At 37.8% G+C, this 27810-nt stretch overlaps 1 protein-coding gene and 2 pseudogenes across 5 annotated transcripts in view; 1 reads left to right on the top strand and 2 right to left on the bottom strand.

The window, feature by feature from the left end:
- The first annotated feature begins 483 nt into the window (after positions 1–483).
- Positions 484–27810, top strand: part of LOC306657240 (mitochondrial adenyl nucleotide antiporter SLC25A24-like) — a 60449-nt gene continuing 33122 nt past the window's right edge. For all 3 annotated transcript variants that reach the window (XM_079133048.1, XM_079133049.1, XM_079133047.1), the window contains exons 1-3: positions 484–706; positions 13746–13872; positions 18705–18792. In XM_079133048.1, the coding sequence (XP_078989174.1) occupies positions 524–706; positions 13746–13872; positions 18705–18792 (398 nt within the window). In that variant the 5' untranslated portion in view covers positions 484–523. The remainder of the gene's footprint in view (positions 707–13745; positions 13873–18704; positions 18793–27810) is intronic.
- Positions 2947–4190, bottom strand: LOC306657316 (fructose-bisphosphate aldolase A-like; annotated as a pseudogene). The gene has a single exon. The product of its transcript is annotated as a fructose-bisphosphate aldolase A-like (transcript).
- LOC306657327 (KATNB1-like protein 1) lies at positions 8813–9936 on the bottom strand (annotated as a pseudogene). Its single transcript has one exon. The product of its transcript is annotated as a KATNB1-like protein 1 (transcript).

Genomic DNA, 27810 nt, shown 5'->3' with positions numbered 1-27810 from the left:
GACCTGTGCGGGAGGGGCAGCGGGGTCCAGACCCCTTAGGTGCTGGTCCGCGCTACTCACCCCTCGTTACAGTCACTTGGCTGAAGCACTGAGTTTGGGCCAGGAGATTGCAGATCTCCAAGAGTTCTTTCAAGGTCCCACCTGGGGAATGCGCTCTTCTTCCCCAAACTTCGCGGGGCGTCCACCATCCTGGGCATCGCTTACCGCAGCCTTGGGAGCGTCCACTTCCAACTTCTGGGGCGGGACGACTCTCGCGTGGGGCCTGGGCCGCGTCCCACCCGCGGCGCTCTTCAGGTTCCGCGGGGGTCTTCTCAGCGGCGCCCCCGGGGGACGGCCGGCGCGGGCTCCCTGGCCCGAGGCAGCTCCGAACCGCCGCGGCTCCGCCAGGCGGTTGCAGGCGGCGCGTCCCCGGCGCGGATTCGCCGTCCGCAGCAGGCCGGCGTCGTGGAGGCGGCGGCAGGTGGCGCGGAGCCGGGGGGCGGGGCGAGGCCGCGGAGGGGTCCGGGCAGCCACCGGACCCGCCATGCTGCGCTGGCTGCGGGGCTTCGTGCTGCCCACGGCGGCCTGCCTGAGTGAGGATGATTACTTCCGCTACCAGGTCCTCTTCGAAGACCTGGACCGCAATGGGGACGGCGTGGTGGACATCATGGAGCTCAAGGAGGGCCTGAAAAACTGGAGCTCCTCGTTTGGCCTGAACTCGGAGAAGGTGAGCGACCAAGAGTATCTGGCTCTGGGAGTCCGGAGAGACTCTGAGGTTGATGCCCGACTTGCCGCCCTTTCCAGAGCTTCTTTCAAAGGCCCAAGAAGTAAGGGTGGGTTTCTCTGTGAGCATCGAGGAATAAGCAGCTCTGTGAAGCGAATTCTCACCCTTTTCAAAAGAATCACTTAGCCTTAACACAGTGACAGAAGGACGAAAGCCTCTGGTTTTATTTTGTTTTGTTTTGTTTTTGTTTTTTGTTGATGGCGAGTGAGTTTCTGGCAACTCATTGAACTTTTACTGAACCTGCACATAACATCTCAGGCGGTGTCAGTCATTTTGAATGCTTAAGTGAAAAGTCAAGAATTCTCAAGAGGTTCTCATCTTCAGTCTTCTCCAGAGGACAGGCACAATGGATGCCCCAGAGCTGCCCTTTTCTGACATCCACACCGAAGGTTGAAGGGGAGTTAGACCTTAATCAAAGGGTTTACATTTCAGCCGATTGTTTTATTATGTTGCCTAAAGTAGGGATGTCTTGACATGATAATTTAACAACTATTTAGGTGGACGTTTCAGAATATCAAGGGAGAAAAATTTGTTTCCCCTCCATCAATGTTCAACAGCCTTCAGATGTTACTCCTATCCATTTAGCTCGTTCTCAGTGAGGCTTTTGTTTTGTTTAGAAGTCCAGACCATCTAGACCCCTATTTAGTTTTGGGGCCAAACTCAGGAAGGAAATTTGCCTTCACATGAAGGAGATTTATTTCAAAGGTGAGGAAGGTCAGAACATCACAATCCCTCATCTTTGAAACAATCACCGTGTACTTTTTATCAGGTCCTTACCTATGTCTTAATAGAAAACTTAAATTCACAAGCAAGTAGCAAGTTCTTAAAAGAATTTTTGTCAACATTACATATTTTTATTTTACTCTGATGTTTATATTTGGGGAAGAAATCTACGGAGCCTTGTAATTTGTTTAATATTCATTTTGTGCTAATTATATTTTTTCAATTTTGTATTGTGGTAAAATACACATAACACGAAATTTACCATCTTAACCATTTTTAAGCATATAGTGCAATGATATTAAGTAATTCATATTGTACAATAATCACCACCATCCATTTCTAGAATTCTTTTCATCTTATAAAACTAGAACTCTATATCTATTAAACATTAACTCCTCAATTTTCTCTCCCCGATATCTGGCCACCAGCACTTCTACTCTTTGCCTCTATAATTTTGACTAGTTTTAAGTATCTTGTATCAGTGTAATCATACATGTTTGTCTTTTTGTCACTGGCTAATTTCACTTACTATAATATCTTCAAGGTTCATCCATGTTGTAGCATATCTCAGAATTTCTTTCATTTTTTTAAGGATTAGTAATGTTCTATTGTATATAAATATATATACCACATTTTACCTATTCATTTGTTGATGGACACTTGTGTTATTTCATGTTGTGGTTATTGTGGCTAATACTGCTGTGAACCTAGGTGTATAAATATCTCTTTTAGATCCTGCTTTTAATTCTTCCACTTATGTGCCCAGAAATGGAATTGCTGATCAATAGTAATTCTGCATTTAATATTTTTGAGGAACTGGCAAACAGTTTTCTGTAGTAGCTATACCATGTTACATTTCCACCAATGGTGCAAAAGTGTTCCATTTTCATATGCTTGCTAACATTATTTTTTTAAGTAGTAGTCACCCAAATGGGTATGAGGTGGTATTTAACTGTACTTCAGGTGTGCATTTCCTTAATGGTTAATGATGTTGTTTCTTTTCATGTGCTTATTAGTCATTTGTTTATCTTCTTTGGAGAAGTGTCTATTCTTTGAAGAAATGTCTATTCAAGTCCTTTGATCATTTTTAATTAGGTTATTTGGTGTTTTGTTGATCTTTTTTAGTTTTATCCATACCACTATATACTATACATAACACTATATATATTTAAATATATATTATTATGGCTAATGCTGCTGTGAACATAGGGGTATAAGGATCTCTTTGAGATCCTGCCTTTAATTCTTTCTGGTGTTATTGCAGAAGCAGAATTATTGGATCGATGGTAATTTCTGGGGTAATTTGGGACCAAATCTAAGAAATCATTGTCCAATGTCATGTAGTTTTATTGTGTTTTCTTCTGTAGTTTAATAGCTGAAGGTCTGATGTTTGAGTCTTTATTTTGAATTGGTTTCCCCCTGTCCCCCACTTAAATAGTTGTTTATTGGCAGTGGGTTGGAAGGGGTGATGGAGTTAGTGCACACAAACACCACACACCAAAGTCACAAGGGAGGCAAGAGTAAAGGGAAAGAGCCTGGAGCTCCTATATGGCCCCTCTTGAAGAGTGAGTGTGAGCAGGGGCCTGGAGTGTTGTGGCAGCAGCCTGAGAACACCTCAGCTTAGTAGGCATAGTTAGAGACGAAGAGGGACTCGCTGGTTGCAGCCCCATCCTGACCACTTGGGGTGTGCTTGCCTTGACAGGCGAGGCTGTTGGCCTATGCTTTCTTGATATACTGCTCCTGGGCAGTCTTCAGATTTTCCTTCTTCCCACCCCACGTCTTCAGAGCAGAGGCCTGCAAGGCTCAACCATAGGAGAAGGTCAGCAGGGGGCACTTGTCGATGGCGTTGAGATTGATAGATGCCTCCTCCTCACTCTGCCCTCTAGACAGAAAGGTGATTCCAGGGACAGCAGGAGGCACTGTGCAAGGCAGAGCTGTGACAGTTGCCATGGCACTTTCCTTGTGGGAATATTTCTGGGTGTAAGCATGGCCTGGGGTGACCATGTTGGGCTTCAGTAAGGTGCCTTCCAGGTAAATGTGGTGGTCACTCAGAGCCTTGTAGACAGCAGCCAGAACCTTCTCAGTTACATACTGATAGCGCTTCAAGTCATGGTCCCCATCAGGAAGAATCTCAGGCTCCACGATGGGAATGATGCCATTCTGCTGGCAGATGTTGGCATAATGGGCCAGAATGTTGGCATTTTCCATGATGGCAAGGACTGAGGTGGTATGTTCCCCAATCTTCATTACACGACGCCACTTGGCAAAGTCAGCTCCATCCTTCTTGTACTGGGCACAGTGCTCAGACAGCCCATCCAGCCCTTGGGTGGTGGTCTTGCCGTTTTTTCCTGCCAGGGGCACCACGCCCTTGTCTATCTTGATGCCCACAACACCACCCTTGGATTTGATAACTTGGGGGAAGGGGCGCCCATCATCAGCCTTCTGGTAGAGTGTTTCATGGAAGAGGATGACACCTCCAATGCACACCGTCTTCAGCAGTCAGCAGCAGCTGGTGGTAGAAACGCCGATTCTCCTCAGTGTTCTCAGTGCCAGTGGACTGCAGCCTCTTGGCAATGCTTCTGGTGGATTCATCTGCAGCCAGGATGCCCTTGCCTGGAGTCACAATGCAGTGAGTGATGTCAGACAGCTCCTTCTGCTCCAGGGTCAGTGCTGGATACTGGTAGGGCATGGTGCCAGTCGTCGCAAGTTCCTGCCTGTGAACTTGAGTTGGTTTTTGTACATGGTGTGAGAAAGATAGGTCCCAATTTTACATAAGAGGTTGAAAGAACTTGTATTAGTTCTTTAAAAGTTTGGTAGAAGCTGGGTATGATGACACATGCTGATAATGTTCTCAGTGACTTGGGAGTATGAAGCAGGAAGATCACAAGTTCAAGTTCAACCTAAGCAATTTGGTAAGACCCTTCTCAAAATAAAAAGAAAGAAGGATTAGCAATGTAGTGGTAGAACACCACTGGATTTAATCCTCAGGACCAGTGAAAAATGTTTTAAAAGTGAAGTCATCAGGGTCTACTGTTTAATACAAATTAAATCTGCTTATTATTGATCTATTCAGATTTTCAATTTCTTTATAATTCAGTCTTGGTAAATTGTGTAGGAATTTATCTACTTCTTTTGGGTTACCCAATTTGTTGGCATATAATGTTCATAATAGTCTCATGATCATTTGTATTTCTGTGGTACAGTTATAATTTCTTCTCTGACATTTCTGATTTTATTTATTTCTGTCTTCTCTTTTAGTCTAGGTAAAGGTGTATTAGTTTAACTTTCCCTGTTTTGTGAATTGTCTGAAATTCCTTCTGTTATTGATATCTGGTTTCATGTTATTGTGGCTGGGAAAAATACTTGACATTATTTCAGTCTTCTTAAATTTGCTAAGACTTATTTGTGTCTTAACATGTGAATCTGTCCTTGAGAATGTTTCAGTTTATTTGAGAAGAATGTGTATTTTGTTGCTGTTGAATGAAATGTTCTTTCTATGTCTGTTAGGTCCATTTGGTTGAAAGTGTTGTTCAAACTCAATGTTTACTTCTTATCTGTCTGGGTAATCTATCCAACATAGAAAATGGGGTATTGAAATACTCTATTAAAAAAAAAAAAGAAATACTCTATTATTGTTGCACTTTCTCTGTCCCTTCAGATCCTTTGATATTTGTTTTATATATTTAGGTGCTCCATTATTGTATGAATGTATTTTAATCCTCTTAATTGATTGCCTTCTTTGTTGTTACTTAATATCTTTGTGTCTTTTTATAGTTTTTGACTTAAAGTCTGTGTCATCTGATGATGATAGATATCCTTGCTTTCTTTGTTTTATTTTGGTTTACATTGACTATCTTTTTCCATTCTTTCACTTTTAGTCTATGGGTATCCCCTTAAAAGTGCAGTATCTTATATAGACAACAAATAGTTGGGTTTAAAAAAATTACAAAACTAGGTCCCTATTTCTGATCCTGCACAAAAGTCAAATAAAGTGAATCAAAGACTTAGGGATTAGACCAGAAACTTTGCATCTTCTAGAAGGAAACAGAAAGTCAACACTTCAACATGTTGATGCAGGCACTGACTTCTTTAACAAGACTCCTAAAGCTCAAGAAATAAAACCAAGAATTGATAAGTGGGATAGCATCAAATTAAAAAGCTTCTGCACAGCAAAAGAAATGAGTAAGAGCACAAAGAGAGAGCCTACAGAATGGGAGAAATTCTTTGCCAACTGTTCCTCTTAGAGGGGATTAACATCCTGAATATAAAGAACTCAAAAAGTTTAATACAAAAAACCCAATCAATAAGTGGACAAAAGAACTAAACAGACACTTCTCAAAAGGAGAAACACAAATGGCCAGTAAGTATATGAAAAAATGTTCAATTTTCCCAACAATTAGGGAAATCAAATCAAAACTACACTAAGATTTCATCTTACGCCAATCAGAATAGCAGTGATCAGTAATACAATAATAAATGCTGGTGAAGATGTGGGGGAAAAGGTACACTGATACATTGTTGTGGGACTACAAATTAGTACAGTCACTCTGGAAAGCAGAATGGAGATTCCTCACAAAACTAGAAATGGAACCACCATATTACCCAGCTGTTTCACTTCTTGGTATTTATTCAAAAGTACTAAAACCAGCATACTGTAGTGGTACAACTACATCAGTGTTCATAGCAGCACAATTCCTGCCGATAGCCAAGATATGGAACCAGCCTAGGTTCTCTTCAGTAGGCACATGGATTAAGAAAATGTGGTATATATATGCAGTGGAATTCTATTCAACTATAAAGAAGAATAAAATTATGGCATTTGCCAGTTAGTTGATGAAAATGGAGAAAATCATGCTAAGGGAAATAAGCCTCATTCAGTAAATCAAGGCTCAAATGCTTTCTCTCATATGTGGAAACAAGGACAAAGCAAGGGAAATAAAGGGGAGAGCAGATATAAGAATAGAGGGAAGACTAGTGGAGTAGGAGACTGAGGGGAAGGGAGGAGGGTGGGAAAGGAGAGGAAGTATGGAATGAATTTGACAAAAATATGCTATGTGTATGAATAAATATACGACAGTGAATTCCACCTTTATGTAACTATATATAAAGCACCAATTAAGAATGAATAGATAAATATGAAGACCAGTTGAGTAGAAGATGGGTAACTAGGGGGAGAGAGGAAGAGACGGTAAGAAGAGGCACTGGGGACTGAAATGGAGCAAATCAAGTTCCATACATGTATAATTAGGTAAACATGAACCCAAATATTATGTATAACTATAATACACTAATAAAAGCTTAAAAAAATCCAGTCAGATGCTCTGTGTCTTTATTAGAGAATTTAATACACTTACATTATTAATAGGCAATACATACTAATGTCATTTTGTTCGTTGTTTCCTGGTTGTTTAATACTTTCTCTCTTGCTGTCTTCCTTTGCAGTTTGTTTCTGTACTGTTGTGCTTTGAATCCTTTCTATTTTTGTTTTGTTTTGCTTAGCATGGGGCTGACAGAACATCTTAACAATAGGTCAAGATGATAGCAATTTAACATTGATTGCACACAACTCTGCAATTTTTCTCCACCATTCACAAATATGTTTTTGATATCAGAATTTCATAATGTGTACCCTTTGATAATTTATTTCAGCTATGGTTGTTATTAGTTTTATCTTTTAACCCTTGTAATAGAGTTAAAATTGCCCTATATACCATCATTACAGTTCTAGAATATTCTGAATATGGCTCTTTTTCATTTATACTATTGAGTTGTTTTTCTTGTTTTGTATTATCAATTAGCAGCCTTTTGTTGCAGCTTAAAGAACTTCCTTTAGAAATTCCTATAAGGTAGTTCTAGTGGTGACAAACTTCCTTAGCTTTTGCTTAGGGGAAGTTTCTATTTCTTCTTCTTTTTTTCTTTTTGATACTGGGGATTGAACCCTGGGGCAATTTACCACTGAGCTACATCTGCAGCCCTTTTTTTCAATTTTTAAATTTTGAGACAGGATCCCATTAACTTGCTTAGGACCGTGCTATGTTGCTGAGACTGGCTTTGAAGTTGCTGAGGCTGACTGAATTTGTGATCCTTGTCTCAGTCTCCTGAGCTGCTGGGATCACAGGCCTGTGCCACTGCACCTGTCTTGCCCTCATTTCCTAAAGACAGCTTTGCTGTCTTGGTTGGCATTTTTTTCTTTCAGTTCTTTGAATATATCATTCCACTCTCTGCTGGCCTACAGGGTTCCTGCTAATAAATATTCTGATAGCTGTTTTGGCACTTCTTTGTATACATTATGTTTCTTAACTCTTACTATTCTCAGAATTTTTTCTTTATTTTTGATTTTTGATAGTTTTTTTTTTAAAGAAATATTTAGTGAATTTACTCAAATGAAGGAGGTATACATGATACAGAAATGAAAAATATTAGAAATCTATATACAATAAAAAGTGAATATAAATTAGCCAACTCCATGGACATTTCCAGTTAAACATTCATACAAATACATATTCACCTTTTTCTTTATAGATATAACACTTACATACATGACATGAACTTTCTGGCCCCCCCCAAAAAAAAAAATCAGAGCTTCTAAAAACATTCTCAAGTTTTAAAAATAGTATGGAAAATGTTTCAATGATAACATTCTACATGAATGTAACCCCCTGACTTAATTATTTTCATGAGTTCATCATGCCAGAACCATGGTTGTTTTAATTTTTTTTTTTAATTTCTTCTTTTAGTACTGGGTATTTAACCCAGGGTACTTTATCTTTGAGCTATCTCCAGCCCTTTTTATTATATATTTTGAGATAAGGTCTCCCTAAATTGCTTAGGCTAGCCTTGAACTTGTGATCCTCCTGCCTCAGTCTTCTGAGTGGCTGGGATTACAGGCATGCACCACCATGCCTGGCAGGTTTTTAATTTTTTAAAAACAGATATGGTATCATAACACATTGGCTTAATAATTAAGGCATTTGTATACACAGTATCTGTGTGGACAAAAGATTTTTAATATTGATTATTTACTATGATGTTTTAAACTTTCAAAGTCTATTCAACATAAGAAAATAGCTGCACACATTCAAGTGTTTTTTTATAAAACACAATAAAAAATTAATGATGATTGGTCTTTGTGGTTTCTAGTAGTAAGTCCTTATTTTTTCACATAGTATAAATTATATTCTTATGCAGGACTGCATTAAGATCCAGTAGTTCTTAAACAGTGTTACCAGATAACCACATAAATCCTGAATGCAGCAAAGGCGAACAATCTTTGTAGTGCACTTTCACCTCATTGAAGTTGAAGCTGCTCCTTTTGGATATTTTTTCTACTTCAATGTGAAGCAGATTGGTACGTTTTCATTAGTGGTTTCATTATGTGGATTTTTAAAAGAAAATAATGGTTTCAATGTCTTCCACAGTTCACAGTTCTCAGAAGAGACCTATTTTTGGAAATCAGTCCAGGATGTTTTGAATAACCAATTGCTCTTTAGTAGATGAAATCTCTCAATGCAACTGTAATAAATAAGCATCTACATCCTTAGCTATATTACCAGTATATCCTGGAACCAAAGTAAGATGGTTTTCTTGTTCCCACAAGCCACTTAATTGTTGTTTTAAAATCTGAATATCTCCATCACTTATAATTTCTGTTTTGGATGATAGTTCTGACCACCACCTTTTTATTACAGCTTGAAGCCAGTTTAAACCAACTAGCACATATTCTTCAAATTTGCTTTTCAGTAACTTTACAAGAGGCAACAAGTCTACACAGCAGCCAAGTGAGATATATTGTTTTTCTTCCTGTAAACTGTTAGTAAGTACAGGCAGACAATCTACCATAACTCCAAGATCTTCTATCCTCACCAAATAAAGCTACAAGTTCACTTATACTTCTCTTTCTCCAGAAAGTTAAAGCTACATTCAGTCTCAAATTCCTGCTAAACAAAACTTGGGCCATTGTTTCATGATCCTGAGAAACCTCAGAAAAAACCCCACTATATTTAGATGATGGGCTTTCTGTCTGTGAAGAACCAGAGTCACTGGAATTAACCAAATATGTTCCACTATCATGGCGTAATTTTTCAGGCAGGTGGCCTGCACAAGCCAGTTCGTTTTCTTTATTTGCCATGGCACAGCCCCCACTTATAGGGGACTGTCTTTTTCTGTAACAAGGATTTGGAAAAGGATGTTGAACTTTCTTTCTGCGATAGATCACCTTTCGTAGTTTATCTGGGCTTTTCACAGCTTGTCCAACTGTTCTATTTATATAAGCTGCCAACTGTTTTGGAGATTTCTTAACCTCCTTCATGTTCTTATTAGTGAAATTAGAGATATTTTTTCTAGGAAGATCAATAGAATGATCCTCATAATATTATAAAAGTTCCGTTTTTTAACATTGTGAGTTTCAGATGCCATAATCTCTCAAATACCGGCTCCTCATGGTACCGCGGTGCCTCACCCCAGCGCCGGCGCTGGCAAACTGCCGCTGGACAGCCTAGAGCGTCACTCAACTGCAGGGCCGAGCCCCACTCAGAGCCATTCAAGCGCCTCCGCGCCGATTTTTGATAGTTTGATTATTATGTTTCTTTGGCTTGAATTTAATTGGAGATCTCTGAGCTTCCTGTACCTGGATGTTGGAATCTACTCACAGATTTGCGAAGTCTTCAGCCATTATTTCTTTACATGTACTTTCTGTTTCCTCTTCCCTTCACCTTCGGCAGCTCCTATCATGTGAAGCTTTGTGGTCTCCTGTTAATTTCCTGTAATTCCTGTATGCTTTCCTTATTGTTTGCTTTTTTGCTCCTCTGATTGGATAATGTAAAATATTCTGTTTTACAGTTCATTGATTCTTTCTTCTGCTTGAATTGACTGTAAAAGTTTTCTATTGAAATTTTCAGTTCTATCATTGTATTCTTCATTTCTAGGAATTCTCTTTGGTTCTTTTTTCTTGTTTCTATTTCTTTGTCAAACTGCTTGCTTTGTATGTTGTTTTTCTTACTTCATTTAATCTAGTGGTTTACTGAACTTCTTTAAGAGGATTAATCTATTTTTTTTTTGTTGTCAGTTATTCCTATGATTTGGATGTGGTTTGAATGTCCTCTAAGGGTCCACATGTTAAAAGCTTGGTCCCTAGGATGGAGGTATTAGGAGGTACCATGGACCTTTAAAAGATGAGACCTTGTGGAGGTCCTTATGTCATTGTGGAAATGCCCTTAAAAAGGACTGTGGGACCCCAGTCCTCTCTTTCTTTGTGCTGTTTTAAGATATGACTGCTTCTACACATTTCTGCCATAATGTGCTGACATCTGCCACCCTCACTAGAGGCCACACCAGTATAGCTGCCCAATCTTGGAGTTTGAACCAACAAAACTATGAGCTAAATAAACCTGTCTCTTCATAAATTGGCTGCTTCAGGTATTTTGTTGTAGTAATGCGAAGGTGACTAATAGCTCTTCATAGATTTATACTTCCCCAGAGTCTATTATTGGAGCCTTGCTAGTTTCTTTTGAGGTATCGTGATTACCTAATTCTTTGTAATTCTTATGTCCTTGCATTGCTATTTGTGAATTTGAGGAGATAACCTCCTTTATCTGGTTTTCTGTCAGGCCCTAGATCTTCACTATTTACTTTAACCTGTGATTTTGAAGGGACCAGGTGGTGATTACCCTAGGCAGGCAGAACTTGTTGCAGGTTCTGATTGGCTGTGCAGCCTTTGCTTTAATGTGGGGTGGTGCTCCTGGCTGGGTACTGCAATAACACTCACAGTATGTATTCTTTGACTAGGAAATTCCACTATTTGGGATCTGTAGTTGGCCAGGGCTGCATGATGAGCTCCAAATTTAGGAATCACCACTTGGGACAGGTGAGGCTATGCTCCTTAGAAAATATACCATTGAGTATTGACTTCCTGTCAGGGTGGAGCCATGGGGTGGGCTTTTGGCTGAGTTAGTGGCTGTTTGACCTCTTAGGACATGCAAGTATAGCCCCTAATGCTTCTCCAAAATGCATGAAGGAGAATTCTCCCTGCAGTGTTTTAGGAGAGACCATTTTTTTCCTCCTTGTACTGGGGGTTGAACCCAGGGGTGCTTTACCACTGAACTACATCCCCAGCCCTTTTTGTTTTGAAACAGGGTCTTGCTAAGTTACTGAGGGTTTCACTAAGTTACTGAGGTTGGCCTTGAACTTGCAATCCTCCTGCCTCAGCCTCTTGAGTTTCTGGGATTACAGGCATGTACCACTGCACCTGGCAGGGGAGGCTTTTTGGCTGTGTGGAACCACTGCTTGACTTCCTGTGTCCATCAGGTCTGAAGTGGGTGGGGGCAAGCATCTCCCTTGATGGGTGAGATTGTTGGAGTGGGCTCTGAGGCTGGGCATGGAGCCTAGCTATCTCAAACTAGGTTGAATTTCCCACTGTGTTTCTGAAGGCATCCAACTCAGCTTTTCAGATGGGCCACAAAGTTGGCTGGTGTCTTTGATCACATGCTGTAGCTGACGGGAACATGGAGATACCATGAAGAATCACACACTGATCCCTATGGTACCAGCCTCCTTTTTCTCCTACCTGGCCCTCGGTAGTCTAATCTTGCTGCTCTACAATGTTCCTTCTGAGGTGAGACTTGAGTGGGCTTCCTGGTAAGCGTTTTGGAATGCTAGGGAAGCTGGATGACTGCTTCTGGTTCTCTTTTCTTCCTGCAGAAATGGAATTCTATCACGCATTGTGCCAACTTGGGGGAAGGGGAAGAGGTAGGATAACTGAAGTGAGACTGTTCTTTTTACTTCCTAATTCAGTTTTCATTCAACCACGAAGGCGTCTCAAGCTTGCTTTCAAGTCGTAGGGATTTCGAAAAGATGTTCTTATCTGTGGCTAGTTGCTAACTGAAATTTCTTGTGGTGGAGAGGGGAACCTGAGGCTTTTTATTTCTTGATGACATCACTCACAAATTAATTTTAACACAAAACTTTATGTCACTGGCATAAGTAGAAAGTTAGTAGATCAAAAGTAAGCATAAAATAAACAAAATAAATTAGTATTCTTAAATTGTGATGAAATACTATATTGTCTAATGAAATGGAGGCTTCCCCTCTGATTTTTTTCTGTAAAAAGTTGTCAAGTTTTGAGGCATATTAGAACAAATCTGAGATAATCACAAGGATTGAATGATAGTTGAAAGAGGAATAATTTTATTACCCTGTGATTTAGTGCAATTTAACACTATTTTCATGTGTATGCCATATGCATTGTACTTATTCGGAATTACTAACCTGGAGAATTAATTTGAAATCCTTTCCTGATCTATTTTTCTTCTATGTATTTTGTCCTTAGCAAATTGAAACTATTTAAAGTTGTTAGGAATATTAAATGAGTTTATACATATGTACTTAGAAGTGAATGCTCAACAAATATTAGCTATTATTATCACTGTTATTATTATTCCATTTTCTAACTATCATCTGTTTTGCCTCCATACAAGTACTATCACATATTCTTAGATTGTTCTCTTTCATTGTTCTACCCAACTAATGCCTATTTTTCTCTGCAAGTATTGGCTCAAGCAATCTTACCTCTGTGAAGGCTCTTCAGAGTCTCTTCAAACCTTTCTGTACCTTGAATATATTCCCATTATGTCACCTAACATATTATCTTTGATTATGGAGTTGTTTACTTTAGTCTGTAACTTGCCTCAGGGCAGAGACTGTGTTGTCTTGTCCTAGCACAGATTCAGTTCTCAGCTCATGGTATTTTTCAATTCAATAAAAATTAATTATGAATTATCTAATTTTTAAAATTAAGGGCCTATGGATGTCATACTTTATGATAGACACTATCAGTATCTACCTCCCATTCTTACTTTACAAAGCTAGGTCTCACACCATTAAGCTGGGGACATACTAGAATTTCACATATTTTATCACATTTAGTTCACATTTTATCCCTGATGGCAAAAGCTATGTATCTTAGTATCTTTATTCCTGTGAAGTACTTGGCATTCATTGTTTACCTCAGGTAAATACTTACTTATTAATAAGTTCATAATGACACAATGGCTGTTGACTCTACTATTGCACAAATTTTAAAAATATCACTTGATGTACAGATTTAAAAATCTCTTAATGTACTTTGTAGCTGTGACAGAAAAAAATAGATAGTGGATGCTTATGGCAATCATAATTAGTGTAAGTGAAATGTTAGCTAATGTTAGCATGGTATAGTGACTTTACTTATAATACACTTCTACAATGAGTTTTTTCATTATTGTAGGATATTCTTCAGGCTGGAGATACCAATCACAGTGCAGGATTGGACTTCGAAGAATTTGTGCGGTACCTTCAAGACCATGAGAAAAAAATGAAGCTGGCATTTAAGAGTCTGGACAAAAATAATGATGGTGTGTGTGCTTCATTCACAGCTTAATGTGAATAAGTGTCAGTACTAAAGGGTACATTCACTAGCCTTTAATTTATTCCTGCTGTCAATGATTCAAATTATTCTGCTAATTGTCTAGCAGTAATTTTTAACATTATAGGAATAACACAAAACTATACTTATTAGTCATATTCCTATGTGGTTTCTGTCTTTTTAATAATATTTTTTGTGGAAGTTTATGTCTTCTGAATTTAAAGCTTCTTTGCTTTAAAAAGAGGAGGTTTTCCTCTTTTTTTTTTGTAACATATGAGCTGAAACTATAAGGTAATTTAGAAAATGATTTTTTTTTTCTGATTGTGAAAATAAATCCGTTGCAGGAGATTTAGATAAAACAGACAAGCTCCTGAAAGAAAGTAAAAATTTCTTATAACCCTGCAATTTAGAGTTGAATTTTCACATTGGTTATGTTTTTCATTTTCTTCAAGATTTTCTGTTTTTTCTTCATTTTTCTTTCTGCTTACCTCACTCTAAATAAAATTGCAGTTACATATGTAGTGTTATGTTCTACCTTGTATGTTTAATGTCACACTGTAAGCATTTTCACTTCATTTAACATTTTTTGCAAACATAAATTTTAATTACTGTGAAATATTCCATTTATAAATATTATTCATTCCCATATTATTAGATATTTAGAATGTTTAAAATCTTTTATAAATAATAGTATAATCAATATCCATGTGATTTGCAGAGGGAAGCACTGCTTTGTTGTATTTTGTACAGATCCTTAGAGAGACTAAATAAAAAGGTAAAATTCTACTTATGCATTCATATGTAGTTAAACCTCCCTGGGTAATTAGAACCTAATTATACCCTACTTAAGAAATACATGTTAAGTTTTAAGTTTTATGAAATCTAATTTTTGTTGACTGAATAATCTACATGGTCTTGTAAAGCTACTTAAAGGATTCTACTGATGGATTTTTGAATGAAACAGGGTGTAACCTGAATATCTCAGGCTTTAAAGACAGGTGAATACAAAAGTGACTACTTTTCCCTTCATTTCCCAAATCTCAGTGGTCCACTTTCAATTCACTTTCTGGAAGAAAGTTTAGACATTTCTGAACCCTTCTTCTAAAATAATACTCAAAAACTTTAGAAGTTCTAACAAACATCTGTGAATTAGTCCTGGTCATCTGCTGATCTAAGATTGACAGATCTATTATAATGCTGTTCTGGAATTTTACTCTGTTGTTGTTACCACCATGATCATCATTCATGAAGCTGAAAATCCTGTCTGGTAATCAGTGAAAATAGAATGCCATTAGAAAAATATAACACACACTGTTCCTGGTAAAACTGTGTATCTGTGCTTGTGGATATTGTAGTAGAGAGTACTCTTTCAGAAGCAAATAAGTTATACAGCAATGAGAAAATCTCAAAGTGATATGGTAAGACCCAAGTAATAGGGTCTTGACAAGTCAAGTTGGAACATCACAGCTCAGCCCTCAGAGTCCTGCAGAGGTACCATTCTGGGAGAGTTACCTTTTCTAGTCTATTAGGGTCATTGTTTTGAGCATTTGAACTATAACATCGGTAGAGTTGAATCTCTACTGTTGCCAGCAGGCTGCTGCCCACCTGGACTACAGAGGTCAGGTTCCAGCAGCCCTGCAGAAGCACTGCTCTCTGAGCTGCTCTCTGTTGCTGAGTTGCTGTTATTGCTGATGTCACAGTAACCAACTTTGTGTAGAGTTCAACCAGTTTACCTTGACCAGACTGTTTATTGAAGGATTGAAGGAGAATACGTATATTACAAGCTGAATTGTGTCTCTTGCTTAGATACTTGAAACTTCAGTTCCTAGTATCTCAGTGTGACCTTATTTGGAAATAGAATCTTTGTAGAAGCAGTCAAGTTAAAATGAGGTCATTAGCATAGCTAGGCCGTATTCTGACTGGTGCCCTTATAAAAGAGAAATTTAGGCAGAAAAGAGAGGAACACAGGATTGGAATGATTCATCTACATGCCAGAGGTGCATGACTGCATACAAATTGATTTTGGACTTCTGGCTTTCAAAATTGTGAACTAAGCCACCAGTTTATTGTAATTTGTTGCTGTAGCCTTAGGAAATGAATATACTTTCCCCTCTGTGTTATGCTTAATTTGAAGCATCTGCGTTCCTGCTGTGTTCAGCCAAAATGTTCATGGATTGCTGTTGCAAATATGTGCATAAAGAAATTATTAAACAATTTCATCATTAAGTTTTCTTTCTTAAGGGGAGTTTTTGTGGGGATTGAGGAAATGGAGGAAAAGGAATTAACATTTATTGGACTCTTCTATCTGCTATGTTTGTTCTAGCTACTTTACCTACTACATTTCATTTTATATTTCACACAGTCCTTGCAGTCTGAGAACTAAGCCTTAGGAAGGTTAAATAATTTTGCTTTACATTGACTGTTCCAATGCCAGGATTTATGCCCCTTTATCCCATATTGATCTGGGCTTTATCATTTGACTTGCTTAGCCATTGAGACATGAACAAGGTTTGATAAGTACTTGTACATTGTAACTTGCTATTTTGGAGTACTGCCTCTTAACCATCCTGAGGCACCAGAAAATAAGTCTAGCTACCCATCTGTAGAGATGCTCACTTAATCATCGCTGTTCTGCATTCTCATCAGACAGGTATGTGATTGAAACCATCCAGCTGCCAGCAACAGTTGGACCTTCAGATGAGTGAATTCACATGAAAACCTAGGCAATACCAATACAAGAGCCAACCAGTTGAACCAAGCTCAGATTTTAAGTTCAGATTTTATACTCAGGATCATACATTCTTTTTAAACCATGAAATATTAAGGTGATACATTATAGCAATGGATTACTTGTTTAGGAATGGAATAATTTGCAGATCTCCCTGGAATTACAGTGCTGGAAAGGTTGGAGTCCTCTTCATCCATCTAAATACTGTTGTTTCATTGAATTCATTTCAAGTCCATCATTACAATGAAAGAAATTTAGATTTTTTCTGGGTCAGTATATAAACAAATAAAAGGGATTCTTGAGAAGCGGTAATAACTTGAACAAAGGCATGTTGGGAAGTTACCTTACAAGGTCAGAGCTGGTTAAAGGCAATTTCAAGTTTGGCCCCAACATAATATTTTTGAGGAAAATTTCATTGATAGATAACAGATTTAGCAAAGTGCATAAGTTATAAGTATAATAAATTATAAATTACACATATAAGCTGCATGAATTTTCATAAGGTCAACATATAATAAGAAAACAGCATCTAGAACAGAAAGCAAAATATTACTAGCATCACAGAAGTGTTTCTTTTGTACCCCCTACAAATCACTACCCCTTGCCAAAGTACCTATTGTCATGATTTCTAATTAAATAAGTGTGTCTTGCTCATAATTCACCTTGCTTCTTTTATGAAAGTGTTTTTTTCTTTGATGGTCTCGTTTATACTTTCTAATACTTTATATATGACTCTTGTTTCTTACTCCTTTATTTATCCTTCCATTACATTTTATTTATAATTCTTCTGTTAACATACATTTAGCACAGTGTAATATATTTTAAAAATAGAGCATTAATACAAATTTATAAACTCATTGGGGTTTTTATTAATCTTTGAATTCTTTCACATTTAATATAGAGATTTGCAGAGTAGGTTGTTGAATTTTTAAAAATTACTGAATTGAATTCATAAATATTGTGTTTGAAGACTAAAATGAAATAGAAGGTAGAGGATTCAAACTTTCCCAGTTGAAGAAACTTTGATTTCTGGACTGAGGAATAGTCAGTAAATTCCGTTCATTTCTTTCTTGGAACACTTAGGGCCTTGGAGTCACTGCAAGGAATCTGAGATTCTGTGTCTGAATAAAGGTCTTGAGCTACATATGCATATATATGTAGACTATTATTTATGAATATATGCATAAACAGCCCTTGTTCATAAAACACAAATGAAAAGTGTGATTGAATTTGTGGTAGCTTTTTTGTATTACCTATTTTTCAACTAGGAGACACTAAAGACTTTTCTTCATACAAAAAATTGTACACATATTTAAAAAGATTAGACAGCCTCAATTATCTTTATATGAAAGAAGAATCAAAGACATTTTGGATTTTGGGAATGATGATTAGGTTTGTGTTTTAGAATTTGAGTCATATATGGAATATTTAATTTCCCTTCATGCCATCCAGCCATGTGAGAATGAACAGCATGGTGAATGTGTAATAAGCATATTTTTGATTTGAGTTATTTAACATGAGGTATGGTTATTTAAAAGCGTTTGGTGTTGTGTTTTAAGAAAGATGTATTTTAAGTATTGTCCTTATTGAGTGGCCTTATTTTCATGCCCCTGAATCAGATCTTCAGAACTATCTTTTTCAATTCTTTCCAAGTAGGTATAATAATCAAGAATCTGTTACAGATCTACTTGGGTGTCAGATGTGTTTTGAAATGTAGAATTCAGATTTTAGAAAAGTAACACAGTGTGTATATACATATTATGTAATAATACATGTGGGATCTGGATCACCACCATGCAATTATATTCATGAATATTTCTGCAGCGAAACATGAATGTTCACACTATATTAGATAAATACTTGACCAAAGTTAACCTCACATCAGTTTTAAGCAGATTTTGTCATCAAAATGAACTTTGATTCCAAATTTACAAATAGTTTTTGACATTTTAGAGTTTCTTAAGCATAGGGTATGGATTTGGGACTATAGACGTATAAGACCCATGAATCTTTTAAAAGACTTGTATCCTAAGTATAGTTTGCTTTGTTATCTTTTCAGATACTTTAATGTGATTTTTTTCCACTTTTTAAAGGAAAAATAGAAGCTTCAGATATTGTTGCTACTGTGAAATCACTGGGTATACATATTTCTGAAGTTCAGGCAAAAGAGATTCTGAAAAGGTGAGCAATATTCTCACTTAATAGTTTTTAACATTGTATTATCTACTTAAAATTGTGTTTTATTATTTATGTCAGAAACTAATTATTACACAGTGATATTTCTACCCTTACTCTGTAACTTTGTATTTGCTTAATTCTGTCTTGCTTTGAATATATTCCTCTGAAAGCAACTTGCAAAGGCATTCCATTGAGTGCTTGACCATTTAAGCAGTGGGAACCAAGTGAACTCTCATATAGTCTCAGTGTAACAGTTGACAGGCTGTACTTATCCTGGCCGTGTGTGTGTGTGTGTGTGTGTGTGTGTGTGTGTGTGTGTGTGTGTGTGTGTGTGTGTTACATGCATGTTTATATATGGGAAGAGGAATGGGGAGATGTCAGAATGAGCTCCTGGCCTCCCATTATTGTTTGAATCAAAAAGTTGCACCTTTATTTGTTCCGCATCTTAAGCTTTCTGGAAGATTTCTTTTGAAGAAGGAATTCTGTGGGTGAAACTGCTGTGACTTATCCAAAGGGACAGAGATAATTTATTTTAAGGAGGAAAGGGGAAGTCTGAGAGATGAAAGGGAGACCTAATGTTGACTGGATCCTCCTACTCACCTTTACTATGCTGCTTGCTATCTTTTCTCCCCACAAAACAAACTGTTAGAGGATTGCTTTCACAGGCCCAGAGAAGCTTGATGGTAGTATGCTCATTCTCAAACTTCCCCGGGTTTGAGAAGTAAGCACAGCAAAGTACACATATTGATTTACTCTTGAGTTCTCTTCAGGTAGTATATGTATTCCCAAATCCACTTGTTCAGTCCATTCCTTAAATTATATCAGTTTGGATTTGCCTATAAGGCTTCCAAGGGTCTGGTGCTTTGATATGTCCTTTGTATAGAGGAGAGTCTTACTGTATTAGAATGGCATGTGTGATGGCATATGTGACTTTAAATGGCCTCAAGCTGTGGTCTTCTGGCTTATAGCAAGGATGAGAGATGTATTTAAAGCTTGAGAAGAACTAAATAAATTGTAATGTGGGGAAGTTGGGGGAACAGAAATTGTATTTGCCACTTAAGATATTACTTCAAAGATAATGCTTTTAATTCTGGCAATTTTATTTCTTTTCCAATCCTTATATCTTTGATTAATCAACTTTTCTTGCTAGAATGGTGTTGAATAAAAGTGGTAATGATGGTCATTCTGTCTCCTGATTTTAAAGGGAATAGTTTGATATTTTATCATTAGGAATGGCTTATAATCTTCTTTCTTCTGTTTTGTAAGGCGATTTAAAAAAATTACAAATGGGATTATATTTGTGAGATGATCATGTATCTTTCTTTAACATGTTAATATGCAAATTATTTTATAGATTTTTCTCCTTGTTAACTTATCCTTGCACTCCTGAGATGTATGCATCTTTTAACAATACATTCTCCCAGAAGTCTGGGAGGCTGAGGCAGGAGGATTGCAAGTTCAAAGCCAGCCTCAGCAACTAGTGAGGCCCTAAGCATCTTAACAAGACTCTCTCAAAAACGGACTGAGGATGTGGCTCAGTGGTTAAACAACCCTAGGTCAAATCCCAGGTTCCACCATCAACAAAACATTTAACAAAACAAAACAAAAAAACCCAAATATTCTGATGAATTCCCTTTGCCAAAAATTTGTTAGTAGCGTTTACATTTTATGTTGTGGGAGAGATCATTCTGTTATTTTCTTTGCTTCACTGTCCTAATTTAATTTTGATTTTTAGGGTACATTGACCTCATGGAGTGAGTTGAAGATTAGTTTCCCTTTTCCCATTCTCTGTAAGCAATCAACAATTTCACTGAAATTTTTTCTCATCGTATTATTAATTATTTCAAATAATCAACTTCTGGCTTCTCTCACATATCTTCCTATTGTCTTGGCTGCAGCCTGTGTGGGGAGGGAATAGCTAACCTTCTAACCCTCAGAGGTGTGAGGTGTGCACTGGCTAGAAATAAAAAGTCTGAAAAAGTAGTATGAAGAAATAAAGACAAAGACCACAAGAAATATAGTTTGATTGGGTGCTTGAAGGGTGGAAGAGACATGATGGGTCAGATCCTAACAGAAAAAGCCTGGAAATGCTTTATTTATAGTGAAACACACCAAAGGAATTTATGGTGAGGAGGGGTTCTTCCAGGTAAATAAGAAGCCAGAGCCTGTGTGGAAATTGACCTGATTGGGAACTTATCACTTGCACAGTGATTCTTCCACCTCCAGGCAGCGGGCACTATAAGGCTAGTTGGGGCACTGGTATCTCTTCCACCTCTGGGGAGTTGTGTTGGAACCTAGGGCTGTCTGAGGCAATAAATTACCGCGGTATCACAGCTTTAAGTCTGACGTCTGCTAAAGCAAGGAAGCAGTCTCAGATGGGTGAGATTACACCGAGAGTTCTCAGAGTGGCCTACATCCGCTTGCCTCAGATGTGCCCATAGTTCATTCTCGGCTTCCAACACTATTGTATTTATGAAATTGTTTGAACATAAGAGAACCTCAAAGCACATAAGACTAAAAATAGTACAACTGTTCTTTTTTTTTAATTATTCTTTTTGCTAAATTGGATGATTAGTTCACTAATTTCCAGATTTCTATTATAACCAAGAGCAATTATCTCCAATTACCTTTATAAGTGCTTTTGATATGTCATACAAATTCTGATATGTGATTGGTATTTTCATTCTTATTTAGGTCTAAATTTAAATACCTGTACATACTTTTTCTTTTCACACCAGATATTTAAAAGTAGGTATTTAATTTTCAAACATATTGGGATTTTAAGTTTTTTGTTATTAATTTCTAACATAATTGTATTTTATAATGATTAGAGGTTTATTTTACCCAGAAGAGCTAACAATTCTAGAGTTTTATGGATCTAATAATATAGCCCCAAATTTGTAAAGTAAGAATTGATGGGACTACAAGAATTGATGGATGATTATAGCCAGGAAGTTTAACACATATTTCTCAGTAATGGAACAAGCAAACAAAATGTCAGTAAGGATAGAATATTTGAACAATATCATCATTAACCCTTATGGCTAGATTATCTTTACTATATATATAAAATATATGATGATACTTTCTATCTATCTATATATATATCTCACATATATTAAAGCACATATAGAAACTTGTAATAATTAACTCTAAGTGGGGTGCTGTGGTGCATACCTATAATCACAGCTACTCCATAGCTAAGGCAGAAGGATCACAAGTTTGAGGCCAACCTGGGCAACTTAACCAGACCTTGCCCCAAGATAAAAAAACAAAAGGTCTGGCGATAAAGCTTAGTGATAGAGTGTCCAAGGGTTCAATCTCCAGTACCCACCCTGTCCTCACTCCCACCCAGTACACACAAAAAAGAATTAATTGTCTGCTGACTCATAAAGAAATGTAAAAAATTAAAAAGAATTGGAATATAGAATATATTCTCCATTCATAATGCAATTCAACAAGAAATAAGATTTCTTATAATTTTTTATCAAAAAGATTTAATAGGACAAACATGATAGAGACTTGGTAGTTTTATCAGTCTATGGATTTTTTAAAAATGATATGACAAGGAGTATTTTATAAACCATTACTCAGAAAATCATGTTACTGTACTGTTTGGTATATTGGAAATATGCTTTTAAATCATATTCTAAGATAAATTACAAACTGCCAATAGCAATGATTTATTAAGAATTTATTTGGGGATCCAAGATGGCAGACTAGAGGGTGACTGCATCTCCAGTCGCTCCAGGACCCAGGATTCAAGAAGGGGAGGCATTGAGAGACTCGGACTAAAATAGAGCCACGGGGTGAGTCTCCCCCACCGGGTGAAGCCAGGCCTGGGCGGCAAGCCTGGATAGGGGCGGCTTATCAGAGTAGGGCAGGGCAGCTAGAGTCTTCCCCAGGCAGTCATGCGCACTCCGGCAGTGGGCTCCTCCCACACAACCAGCTTCTCCAGCTTCTCAGAGCAGGCCCCCCAGTGAGAGCCTTTCTGCACAGAACCAGCTCCAAGTCCCGGAGCCAGCGCGGCGAGCTCCGGCCCTCAGGCAGCTTCAGGGACCAGGAGAGGGCAGCCAGGGACTTCCCCAAGCAGCCTGGCCCCCTCAGGCGGCAGGCACCTTTCAAAGCTAGCTTCTCGGAGCAGACTGCCCAGTGAGAGCCTTTCTACACAGAGTCAGCCACAAGTACCCAAGCCAGCGGAGAGCTCTGACCCGCAAGCAGCCTCTGGGACCAGGGCAGGGCAGCCAAGACTTCTCCAGGGGGCCTGCCCCCTCCGGCCGCAGGCTTTTACCACGGGTGATCCAAGATGGCGGACTAGAGGGTGACTGCATCTCCAGTCGCTCCAGAACCCAGGATTCAAGAAGGGGAGGCATTGAGAGACTCGGACTAAAATAGAGCCACGGGGTGAGTCTCCCCCACCTGGTGAAGCTCGGCCTGGGTGGCAGGCCCGGATAGGGGCGGCTTATCAGAGTAGGGCAGGGCAGCTAGAGTCTTCCCCAGGCAGCCCTGCACATTCTGGCGGTAGGCTCCTCCCACACGGCCAGCTTCTCGGAGCAGGCCCCCCAGTGAGAGCCTTTCCACACAGAGCAAGCTCCAAGCCCTGGAACCAGTAGCGGGCTAGGGGCAGCTTTCTTCGGAAGCACTTCATTATCAAGTTACTCCAAGACTTCAGGCTACTGAAGGCTGGGAGGTGATGCACTGGAAATCTACAGGGACACTATAAGCCAATAGAGGAAATCTGCAATATCACAGAGTCCCACTGACATCTGACCAATATGAGAAAACAAGGGAAGAAAATGTCACAAACAAACCTAGATACTATATCAATAAAACCCAATGACAGCACAGCAGAAGAAATGTCAGAAAGGGAGTTCAGAATGTACATAATTAAAACAATCAGGGAAGCAAATGAGGAGATGAAAAAGCAAATGCAGGCATTGAAGGAGGAGATGAAAGAGCAAATGCAGGCATGAAATGATCACACCAATTAACAGTTAAAAGAGCAAATACGGTAAGCAAGATATCATTTCAATAAAGAGTTAGAGATATTGAAAAAACACCAAACAGAAATCTTTGAAATGAAGGAAACAATAAACCAAGTTAAAAACTCCATAGAAAGCATAACCAATAGGATAGAACACCTGGAAGACAGAACCTCAGATATTGAAGAAAATATATTTAATCTTGAAAACAAAGTTGACCAAACAGAAAAGATGGTAAGAAATCATGAACAGAATCTACAAGAATTATGGGATATCATGAAAAGGCCAAATTTAAGAATTATTGGGATTAAGGAAGGCACAGAGAAACAAACCAAAGGAATGAACAATCTATTCAATGAAATAATATCAGAAAATTTCCCAAATCTGAAGAATGAAATGGAAAACCAAGTACAAGAGGCTTATAGGACTCCAAATATACAAAATTACAACAGACCCACACCAAGGCACATTATTATGAAAATACCTAACATACAAAATAAAGAAAGAATTTTAAAGGCCGCGAGAGAAAAGAATCAAATTACATTCAGGGGGAAACCAATAAGAATATCAGCAGATTTTTCAGTCCAGACCCTAAAAGCTAGAAGGGCCTGGAACAACATTTACCAAGCCCTGAAAGAAAACGGATGCCAACCAAGAATTTTATACCCAGCAAAACATACTTTCAGATTTGATGACGAAATAAGATCCTTCCATGATAAACAAAAGCTAAAGGAATTTACAAAAGGAAAGCTGGCATTACAGAACATTCTCAGCAAAATATTCCATGAGGAAGAGATGAAAAACAACGATGCAAATCAGCAACGGGAGGAACAAGCCTAAAGGAATAGCCAAATAAAGGAGAAACCAAATCATGTCAAAAAACAAAAATGAGTCAAATGACTGGGAATACAAATCATATTCCAATAATAACCCTGAATGTTAATGGCCTGAATTCATCAATCAAAAGACATAGACTGGCAGATTGGATTAAAAAGAAAGATCCAACAATATGCTGCCAGCAAGAGACTCATCTCATAGAAAGAGATGCCCATAGACTAAAGGTGAAAGGATGGGGAAAAACATACCATGCACATGGACACAGCAAAAAAGCTGGAGTATCCATCCTCATTTCAGAAAATGTGGACTTCAAGCCAAAGGTAGTCAGAAGGGATAAAGAAGGACATTACACACTGCTTAAGGGAAGCATAAATCAGCAAGACATAACAATCATAAATATCTATGCCCCGAACTTTTGCTCATCCATGTACGTCAAACAAATCCTTCTCAATTCCAGAAATCAAATAGACCACAACACAAAAATACTAGGTGATTTTTACTCACCTTTCTCACCGCTGGATAGATCTTCCAAACAAAAATTGAATAAAGAAGCCATAGATATCAATAACACAATCAACAATTTAGACTTAACCAACTTATATAGAATATACCATCCAACAAAGAACAAATACACTTTCTTCTCAGCAGCACATGGACCCTTCTCTAAAATAGACCATGTTTTATGCCACAAAGCTACTGTTAGCAAATACAAGAAGATAGAGATACTACCTTGTACTCTATCAGATCATAATGGATTGAAATTAGAAATAAATGACAGAATAAAAACCAGAAACTTCTCCAATACCTGGAGTTTAAATAATACACTATTATATGATGAATGGATAACAGAAGACATCAAGAGGGAAATTAAAAAATTCTTAGAAGTAAACGAGAACAAAGACACATCATATCAAAATATCTGAGACACTATGAAAGCAGTACTTAGAGGAAGATTTATTTCATGGGACGCATTCAACAAAAGAAGTAGAAATCAACAAATAAACGACTTAACACTACAGCTCAAAGCCCTAGAAAAAGAAGAGCAGACCAACACTAAAAGTAGTAGAAGACAGGAAATAGTTAAAATCAGAGCCAAAATCAACGAAATTGAAACAAAGGAAACAATCGGAAAAATTAAGAAAATAAATAGTTGGTTCTTTGAAAAAATAAACAAAATTGATAAACCCTTAGCCACACTAACAAAGAGAAAGAGGGAGAAAACTCAAATTACTAAAATTTGGAATGAACAAGGAAAAATCACAGCAGACACGAGTGAAATACAAAACATAATTCGAAGCTATTTTGAAAATCTATACTCCAACAAAACAGAAAACCTCGAAGACATCAACAAGTTTCTAGAGACATATGAATTACCTAAACTGAACCAGGAGGATGTACACAACTTAAATAAATCAATTTCAAGCAATGAAATAGAAGAGGTCATCAAAAGCCTACCAACAAAGAAAAGTCCAGGACCAGATGGGTTCTCAGCCGAGTTCCACAAAACCTTTAAGGAAGAGCTCATTCCAATACTCCTCAAAGTATTCCATGAAATAGAGGAGGAGGGAACCCTCCCAAACTCATTCTATGAAGCCAGTATCACCCTGATACCTAAACCAGACAGAGACACATCAAGGAAAGAAAATTTCAGACCAATATCCTTAATGAACATCGACGCAAAAATACTCAACAAAATTTTAGTAAATCGCATACAAAAATATATTAAAAAGATAGTGCACCACGATCAAATGGGTTTTATCCCAGGGATGCCAGGTTGGTTCAGCATCTGGAAATCAATAAATGTCATTCACCATATTAACAGACTAAAAGTTAAGAATCACATAATTATTTCAATGGATGCAGAAAAAGCATTTGATAAAATACAGCATCCCTTCATGCTGAAAACACTAGAAAAAATTGGGGTAGTGGGAACATTCCTTAACATTGTAAAGGCCATCTACGCTAAGCCCATGGCCAATATCATTCTAAATGGTGAAAAACTGAAAGCATTCCCCCTAAAAACTGGAACAAGGCAGGGATGCCCTCTTTCACCACTTCTATTCAACCTCGTTTTTGAGAATCTAGCCAGAGCAATTAGACAAACCAAAGAAATTAAAGGGATACGAATTGGAAAAGAAGAACTCAAACTATCCCTGTTCACTGATGACATGATTATTATATATTTAGAGGAACCTGGAAATTCCACCAGAAAACTTTTAGAACTCATAAGTGAATTCAGTAAAGTAGCAGGTTACAAGATCAATGCTCATAAATCCAATGCATTTTTATACATAAGTGATGAATCTTCAGAAAGAGAAATTAGGAAAACTACCCCATTCACAATAGCATCGAAAAAAATAAAATACTTGGGAATCAATCTCACAAAAGAGGTGAAAGACCTCTACAATGAGAACTACAGAACACTAAAGAAAGAAATTAAAGAAAACCTTAGAAGATGGGAAGATCACCCATGTTCTTGGATAGGAAGAATTAATATTGTCAAAGTGGCCATACTACCTAAAGTGCTATACAGATTCAATGCAATTCCAATTAAAATCCCAATGGTGTACCTTACAGAAATAGAGCAAGCATTTATGAAATTCATCTGGAAGAAAAAGAAACCCAGAATAGCTAAAGCAATCCTCAGTAGAAAGAGCAAAGCAGGGAGTATCACAATACCAGATCTTCAACTCTATTACAAAGCATTAGTAACAAAAACAGCATGGTATTGGTACCAAAATAGACAGGTAGATCAAAGGTACAGAATAGAGGACATGGACACAAAGCGAAATAAATACAATTTTCTCACACTAGACAAAGGTGCCAAAAATATGCAATGGAGAAAAGATAGCCTCTTCAACAAATGGTGCTGGGAAAACTGGAAATCCATATGCAACAGAATGAAACTAAACCCCTATCTCTCACCCTGCACAAAACTCAACTCAATATGGATCAAGGACCTCAGAATCAGACCAGAGACCCTGCATCTTATAGAAGAAAAAGTAGGTCCAAACCTTCAACTTGTTGGCCTAGGATCAGACTTCCTTAACAGGACTCCCATAGCACAAGAAATAAAAGCAAGAATCAACAACTAGGATAGATTCAAACTAGAAAGCTTTCTCTCAGCAAAGGAAACTATCAGTAATGTGAAGAGAGAGCCTACAGAGTGGGAGAAAATCTGCCACTCATACTTCAGATAGAG

Source organism: Sciurus vulgaris (assembly GCF_902686455.1).
Source record: "Sciurus vulgaris genome assembly, chromosome: 1".
In the NCBI taxonomy this organism is placed as follows: Eukaryota; Metazoa; Chordata; class Mammalia; order Rodentia; family Sciuridae; genus Sciurus; species Sciurus vulgaris.
Note: the sequence above shows the minus strand (reverse complement) of the source record. Positions and strands in the feature narration are given on the sequence as shown.